We start from the raw sequence: 8,990 nt of genomic DNA, 5'->3' as shown, positions 1-8,990 counted from the left end.
AAATTCAAATTTCTATTAATCTTTATTACAAACTCTTTGTAATTCAAAAACTGGAAAAGGATTTTAGAGTTTATTTTATAGTATGAATACGTGTAATTTGGTCACTGCAATTATTAATTCGCATTTTTGTGGTGCGATTATCAACTGTTTATTTAGTCGCCGTCTAGTCATTAGATGTTAAGGCTGTGAAAAGACATTTGAAATTAGCCATGAGGTTTATTTTGGTCGTGTTTGTACACTGGCAAAACAGTACTTTATGTAATTGATTTAAGATTCAAATTCAAATGTATGTATATAAATGTTGAATAGAGACAAAATTGTACAAGATTTTTAACAATTATTAAATAAAATATATTTGTTATAATGTATTTGAAATATATTAAAATCAATCGGTAGTATCAGATTGTATTTGTGAGATAGGTTTTAACGGGTAAGAAAGAAATTGGAACTGATTGATGTAAGCTGTAAATAAAATTGTAAACATATCTAAGTTATAAAATAAATGTTTCCTAATATAACTACGTATGTAGTTTTAATTTACCTAAACTAATACTGACTTAATTGAAATTTAGATTAAAACAAGTGAAAAAAAAAACAATAAAGTAAAATACGTAATAAAAAAAATTGACAGAATATATTTCTCTCTCTCTCTCTCTCGCTTTAAACAAAAAAGATATAGATATTAATAATCATACATATTAATTCCTTTCATTTTATTGTAAACTTGTATGTGGCCATGTAGCAAACTATTTTTAAGCTTAAGAGTGTTTCCCGTTGGGCCTATTGACCTACCAATCATTCAGCCTTATGAAAAAAAAAGAAAGTTTGGATGTTGCACGGACATCCAAACACACAGAAGACAGGCGTGAAGTGGAAGCAATTCCGCGTTTCGTCTGATGAGTGTGCGTCCCGGAGGCCTTATTCAGTCCTCTTTCCCTTCCCACCCTTTTTCTTATAAGGAAAGGATGGGAAGTGGAAGTGGACTTACCGGATGAGAGGATGCATGGAAAGGGAATATTTTTTCTTTAAGTGCATCCTCTCCTCCGTCGATTAAAGGTAGGCAACGCATATGCAATTGCGTATGTCTATGGGCAACGGTCACTTCGCTTTATCAGCGACTTCAGGTGGCCGCTCGCTCGTTTGCCACCTTATGATATAAAAAAAAACTTAGAGAAAAACATCGAAGTGGAATTTGCATTATCAAATGACTTTCCTCAAACAAACGCTTGGGAAAATCCGGACATATAAACATCACAATAAATACCGATGCGGTCTATAAAGCCGATACAATTTGATTTACACCGACATTTGTAACTCGAATTCAGTTAACCCAATTGCTGTATCATCGAATAAATCATCTGCATATAGCATAAGGCCGCGTTCATAAGGACAACGAAAATATACAATGAAGGCTATATGCGTTTCTCTGGAATTCTGTCGAAACATTTTCTACATACATACTTATATTGTGACAAAATGAAAATTAAACGCTTTTAATTTGAAATCAGATTTTTCCAATTAAATGACACTTTTAGCAAATAAAATTAATTCATATTACTATGTCAAATCTTAATGAATCAATATTCTTCTTGCCGTGATTTTCCGAGACCAAAAGTCCTGTTTAAAACAAATTGTTATCTCTGTTTTGTCAATGATAATGACAGAGATGACGATATGTTTTATACAAAGATTTTGGCATCGGAAACTACCTTTTGAAAAGCTAAATCATATGTGTAAAATTCCTAATTTTGTAAAAAAAAAAGAGTGTTTTCATACATTTTTGCATACTTTTAATAATAATTTGTTAGCATCGAGTTACAATTATCAATTCAGTCCTAAAGATATTTAGAAATCACTTCTTTAACTCAAAAGCAACAATAATATATAAAGATATAGACAGATAGATTGAATAAAATTAAATTATATTGATTTGTATGATTCGGTTAATGTGTTATCGTCGGAACGCACACGCGCTCTCCGCGAAACAAATCACGATCGCGTCTCGTAACGACGCTCGAGATGAGAGGGGTGCGCATCCCCACCCCGTCCCCCGCGTCGCAGCTGCGTGCACCAATCGATCTGTCGACTGGACCGCTACGAACTTCACTTCACGATCAACTGTCGCTGTCAACGCTACTATCCAAAAATACGTCCCATTAAAAAACATCCTATATTTTATCTTGTAATGTGTTAAGTCTAAGTTAGCAGTATGGAGGGGCGGAGGAGCTGGGATGGGATTCCTTTGGGGGAGTCCCACTCACCGCCGCAGTCGGTGCCAGGGCGAAGGACCCCGCTGGGCGCCGTTGGGCTCGGCGGGTTCTACATGCAGGGCGGGCAGCCTCCGCCTCCCCAGCACTGCTATCCCACGGATGAGAACCAGCCGGAACCGGGAACCAGCTATGCTCAAAGGTTAGTTTACATTTACATTTTTATTCCGGATTGTGTTTACATAATTATATAAAAAAGCAATTTACGCATCGACACTGTCACCAATTTAGATATTATGTTTTCAAATCAAATTCTATTGATTATTTTATCACATTGTACATTGCTATTCTTATTTTAAATGCGACCATTTCATTGTAACCTTGTCTTTATACGTAACCTGGAACACCTGGTAGTGTTGTGGTCAAAAGTTAATACTAAGCTACACTGTAGTCCCTCTCGTACCTACTCGCCCATAAAGGTCAATACGTCAAAGGCACATTTGACACATAAAATATAAAAATAATTAGAAATGTAAAATAATTTAGAAGAATTGAAATACATGCATTGTCGTATTCCTTGCAATCAATTTTGATCAAAGAACCAGTTGTTTAAGATATGAAATGTTCATTTTATTTTTTTTTTATGTTTTTTTGTAATTTTTTTGTGACAGTTGTCATACAGCCAGATTTACATCAAATGCAACATCTGTGCGCAATTCACCAATAAGTTGTGCACCCCATATTCATGCGTATTTTATTTGCAGTCTCCATGATTTCCATTATCAACCATAGACTTATACAAGTATAGACAGGACACAGGAAAATGCATACTTCCAAAGAATCGCTTTTATGATAAAATCACTTATATAGTATATATTTATTTCTTATAAATATATACTGTTAGTATTAACCAGTTCTTTTTATATTTTGAGGTATAGTTTTATTTTTAAGTTATTTAACTTTTTGCCAAATATATAATAATATCTTAAATTTCATAATAATAAAACTTTGTGTAAAAAATAATAACAACAAAAAGATGGCATTAAATATTCAAAATATTCAGAATTTATGACTAAGTCGCTCGAGTAAATATCAATATTCTAAAATAGGAAAACAAAATAGCGAAATATCGTAATATTAAATTGGCAACTCTATTCTATTTATTGGTCAGAAATCATCCCTCTCGGTCGTTAGCGTTGGTACGAACAAAGGCCGTCCGCGGGGAGTTAAGCACTTGTTCCGCCGCGTGACTGCTCTCCCTTGCCTCTAAAGCGAGGGCACTATTGTTAAACTACCCTACAGACGATATTCATTGCACCAAATGTAATATTATATTCTAAATCAAATTTAGATGACACATGGACAAAGTTCCATTGTTTTGATACATAATAGTTAAACTTTCGACCAATAATATTAATATTTTCGTTAAATTGTAGTCATAAATTAATAAATTTTATCTTATTACATAAAACTGAATCAGATTTTATTAAACTCTACAATTATTATCTGTAAATTTTTTCAGACCGATGGGAGAAGGAAAAGGAAAACAAAAGATGCGCCAAGGGAAGACAGTGAGACTTAACATAAACGCTAGAGAAAGAAGACGAATGCATGATCTGGTATTTTATTATTATTTATTTGAATAAAAAAAAACGTTTTTTCGTATCTTAATTACGAAATAAGTTAACGTCACAATAAGTCATCAGGTCACATCAAAATTAAATAAGAATATTTGCTTATTCAACTCTGTATGATACGAATGAAATTGAAAAATGATCATTTTATATTTACTGGTAAACTTTCAGAATGACGCACTAGACGAACTCCGTGGTGTCATCCCTTACGCTCACTCGCCGTCCGTACGCAAGCTGTCCAAAATAGCAACCCTCCTCCTTGCCAAAAACTACATCCTAATGCAGGCTAGCGCTCTCGACGAGTTACGAAGGTAAATAAGTTTAAACATATTAACCCTTTTTTTATAAGATAAGGGGGCAAATAAGCTGTGGGAACATCGAGGTAATCAATGATATATGTACATGGACATCCGCAACACCAGAGGAACTGCAGATGCGTTGCTGGCCTTTACAGAAATGGTATCGCTTCTTGTAGGACCCTAAATCGTATTGATTTCGAAATAACGCCGAGGACAGATCTGATTTCAATTTTATAGAAAATGAGCAAGACATAAAAATTATTGAATGATCTACGAAAATCGGTTATGTACAGTCAACTCCATTCGCGTTAATGCAGTTATAGAAATCTGACTTAAACTTCGCAACAATTGGTTCGCCTGTGTTGGTGTTTGTTATTCACACATGATTACTATTTTACAGACTGGTAGCGTATCTTCAGAGCACAGCATCTGCTGCTGGCATCGTGCCTCCTCCTGGGTTCGATCTGACCGGTTTCCCCGCGGCTGCCAAGTTGTTGCAGTCCTCCACTGGCCCTCCCGCGCCCCCTGAGCCGCCATCTTGAGACCCAACTGTCAAACTAGAACCCTAAGTATTTTAATATAAGTATTCATGTATTAATCAAAATGTATATTATAAGGGTACTTTTTATAAAATTGACATGACATAGATACTAAAATATTTGATAATGATTGAAATTGGAGTAATGTTAATTGCCTACTAACAGTAAAACTTTCTTTTGTTTCAACTATAGAACTCTAGTTATCAAGCATTAACTTAGGACCTAACTACAAAAAAGTTGTGATTTAATTACATTTTAACTTAAACATACTATGTTAAAACCCTTTTATCGCACGCTGATATTAAATGTTACCAGAAATCATGATTATTGAAATCCTTATGCTTCGGCTTGAGCTTGACAAATAAATAACAAAGTACTTATGTATATCGGAAACATAACCACGTTAAGGTCCATATTATCAAACAGCGGCGGTCAAAGGGTTAAAACAGGTATCTAACTAAAAAGTCAACTGTTTTTTTAGTAATGAAATTAGTGTTTTAAGATAAATGATGATTACTCTACCATAAAGGATTTTTTACACAGATAATCTTAGCTACAAAGTAAATAGATATTTTACTTAACAAATTAGGTATTTATTAAAAAAAAGTATAGATTAATTAGTTTTTATAATAGTATTTAATTATATAATATAATAATTACGGCCATTGTAATAATTAAACTAGTATAAAAATATCTTATTCCATAAAATATAGAGCAGAATTGTAGAATAGAGTAATAATAATTAAGGACGTACTGACATTTTAAAATTTGTGGCATTTAAAAGTAATTTTAACTTTTCTTTAATTACCTAATTTATAAGTCTAACCGACTAATAATTATGAAATCTATAAGACTTGAGGTACAATCAAGTTTATATTCAGTGGGTCTAGAAAGAAAATTTGCTAGAAAGTATTTTGAATTGTACTTTTCGTCCGATAGAGGCGCTGAACAAATCCGATACATTTTTTGTCGATGTCGATATACTCCTTTGCAAATTTTCACAAAAATTACTGACACACAAAATTAAAACAATTTGAGCAGATTATATTTGAATATTTTTATTATAGTGTAGTTTAGCTACTTATTTACAATAAAAGAATTTTATTTTTATTGCCATTAGCGATAAATATTAACTTTATATTAAAATATAGATATAATACAATATGTTACGTATTAAAAACTATGATTATGTAATAGTAGCTGTCCAAGTCACAAATTGAAGAAATTGTATATATAAGACGTAAAATATAGCTCATATAATAATTATAATCTTAATAATAGATTATAAATTAAATTAAGAAAGCTAATTAAATATTTATAGCTGCAAAAGTTTTGTAGACTTAATTTTAAACTCAATAGATGGCGTTAGCAGTTCGTTATTATCTGTCACTTCAGTTTCTATTTAAATATTCAGATTTACTCAAATCTCATGAAATTTATAAATAACAAAACCAAGATTGATGTCAATTTTTATACCTGATAAATTATTTGTATAACCTAAAACCTGTAAACTTATACTAAGCCTTGAAAGCAATAGAAGTTAATTTTCTATTACGATATTTGTTATTTTCTTATTGTGAATGACATAATAAAAGCCTGGGAAAGACCAAAAAAATAATAGAAATACCTTTCTTTAACAACTGATATATTAAAATTTACTTTTGAATACACATAATTAATCTATTGATCTGATTAGGGTTAGATTTGTTCGTAAGTATTTTAAGTGACATAATTTGTACCGACATACTCATGTCAGTGCGTGTATTATGTCGGTATAGATATATGGTTGTTGTAAATATCTCAATGCGAGGATAACGAGTCCATGTGCCAAATCAAGTAGTGTCTGTAAATATGCTTTTATGTTAAGGAACAATAGACGTATTATTATAAGTATTTTAGTCATTCGAGTCCGTATTTAGTAGAAATAATGTTATTTAAAATAACTTTTTAGGTTATATGTGCTCATATTAAGCAGAAATATAATTTAGGATTTAGTGAAATGGAATTAGGTTTATAATTTTTATTAAGAATTTACTCGTCGGCCATGTAGCCATTTATAAATGGTAATTTGCATTTCGCTCAATATGATAAGTCCAGTGACCTGTTCGATTTACTTTTATTAGAAAGTAAACTACATGTGAAACTTTACCGAACATTAAGCGTGTTTTTCTGAATCCAAATCTCCGTATAAACATATTGTCATCTCTGTGTTGTCAAAAATAATGACAGGGATGACGACATGTTTGAAAGAGAGCTTTTGGACTTGGAAACCAACGATAAATGCATCAAAGTGCTGCCATACATCCATGCAAGCTTTTTCGTAGTAAAACTTCTTGGCAGATGTGCAGTTTGTAGTCTTTAATTTGTAGTTATCTTTAAATGAGATTTTTATAATGATTATTTTATTAATTTATACGAATATAATATAAAATAGATTGCAATTTTTAAGCTCAGATTACTCTCTTAATTAATTTTAATACAGATCATGTATAAATATTTATATAAATGATTTATTATGCCAAAGTAAATTGTGATTATTTCTAGGGTAATTTTTAAATAAGACCCATTATTGTGGAATTTAAAATAAACATATAGAAAGTGTACTTTATGATTGTTTTTTTATTCCCTTTACCTGAAAAACTCAATGACTTAACCTTTACCTACAAAGGCGCAAGGGCCCAGCACGAAAATTTGCGAGAAAGTATTCTTAACGTCATCGACAAAATTTGTTTGAGATTTGTTAGTGTATTTTATATCCGTTAGACTCGAGTATTTTTTTGGAAATTTTGTGCTAATCCCTGTTGTTGTTTTTAAACAGTTTAGTTCTGTTTATTTTAGTCAAGTCGAAATTAGAACCACTGTCTATTTACAGATTAGTCTGAATTTGGAACTATCTTTAAGTTGATAACAATACATAAGAAAACGTCTGATGCTCAACAACGAAATTATTTTTCATATTCAACACCTTTGAGTACAAGACTTGAGAGATGCTAATAATTGTTTTCTTTGCTGTGCCCCTTATCTTCAGAAGCAAAAGCAGATCTAGACCGTAAATGAGTCACTTGACACATAGCATAGAATCAAGTAAAATTGTAAAATCAATTTTTAGAACGCCCTTAATAAAAGCGCCCTCTTTAGACTGTTTCATAAAACTTAGAGAAAACCATGCTGAAAAACTGAGGGCAAAGAATAGTTATTTGATATGGATTTTTATATTGAGAACTTCGAGGTTGTTATTATATATTATATTATTTAAAATACATACGATGTTTTTGTCAAAGAATCATAACATAAAACTATTATATTAAAAATACATAATATGTAAAAGAGGTTGATGATATTTAATTAACTCAATATTTTTGTACAAAAATATTAATTTTACAGGCACAAAATAGTGTGTAACATCAGCTTATAATTTGTATTTAATTGATCTATCTGAATTTTACGACTTTTAACCGCTGTCTCATTGGATTTCAAAAGTTTTATTTGAATCCTTGCCCTTTGAGTTTTGTAACTACAGTCTGTATAAGCGTTTTGATAATATGACAATAGAGGGCGCTCACAGTCTACACAAAAGGTGAACCACACCCATGTTAACGATCGTGTCACTCTGCGTTCCGTATCACAAATAAAAAAATAAAATAGGGTAAAAAAAATCAATGGTTTTCTTTTATTTAGCAGCAACTTTTGTAATAGACATTTAAAATTATGAAAAAATTGATATTTTACATTGAATCTAATCTTTTGTAATATATGCAATTGTTTTATATAAATGTTGCAATTTCACGTTCACCTGATGCTTATAACTAGAATAATTTATTAATTTTAAACAATGAGGACTTCTCTCATCCTATAATCAGACATTTTAGATAATATGTGCTACATTTCTAAATGTTCTACTGCATTTTAATTTATTAGAGTCACTGGTACATTTCGCACCTACAGCTTAATATTTCGTTCAATAAATTATTTTTATTTTCGTACACTAAACTTTTTTCTAATGCTTCTTGTTTTTGTTTATTTTAATAAAAAGGCTGCGATGATAGGTTGAATAACGTAATATATACTAAGCTACTCCGTTCGATTTACAACGATCAATTTTAATTGAAATTATTTTGCAAAATAAAATGTTTTAACCATTTATAGACATACATGTTCTATTTATTAATAATAATTGGCACTATTATATTGTACAACAACACTATGTATTTTAAATAGAAATTCACTGGGAAATTGCAACCCGTGATGAATATAAGCGAACTTGAGGCGGTGTAGCACGAAATTTAATCTTCCCCCGTCTACCACCCCTAC

At 31.2% G+C, this 8,990-nt stretch overlaps 1 protein-coding gene across 1 annotated transcript; it reads left to right on the top strand.

The window, feature by feature from the left end:
* Nucleotides 1–2,127: 2,127 nt before the first annotated feature.
* LOC106118178 (class E basic helix-loop-helix protein 22) lies at nucleotides 2,128–5,212 on the top strand. Its single transcript, XM_013312737.1, has 4 exons — nucleotides 2,128–2,409; nucleotides 3,730–3,826; nucleotides 4,013–4,152; nucleotides 4,541–5,212. The coding sequence occupies exons 1-4, from the start codon at nucleotides 2,210–2,212 to the stop codon at nucleotides 4,680–4,682; spliced, it is 579 nt and encodes a 192-aa protein (XP_013168191.1). The 5' UTR covers nucleotides 2,128–2,209; the 3' UTR covers nucleotides 4,683–5,212.
* The last annotated feature ends 3,778 nt before the right edge of the window (nucleotides 5,213–8,990 follow it).

This window comes from Papilio xuthus, unplaced genomic scaffold, assembly GCF_000836235.2.
Source record: "Papilio xuthus unplaced genomic scaffold, Pxut_1.1 DF827597.1, whole genome shotgun sequence".
NCBI lineage: Eukaryota > Metazoa > Arthropoda > Insecta > Lepidoptera > Papilionidae > Papilio > Papilio xuthus.
The sequence above is the reverse complement of the archived record's forward strand: the minus strand, read 5'-3'. Positions and strand labels throughout refer to the sequence as shown.

Bases quoted from the DNA above. Each gene is read 5' to 3' on its own strand.
- LOC106118178 (XM_013312737.1), top strand. From the start codon at position 2,210: ATGGAGGGGCGGAGGAGCTGGGATGGGATTCCTTTGGGGGAGTCCCAC. The intron at 2,410-3,729 runs GTTAGTTTACAT...AAATTTTTTCAG, and splicing joins GGAACCAGCTATGCTCAAAG to ACCGATGGGAGAAGGAAAAG. The intron at 3,827-4,012 runs GTATTTTATTAT...GTAAACTTTCAG, and splicing joins GAAGACGAATGCATGATCTG to AATGACGCACTAGACGAACT.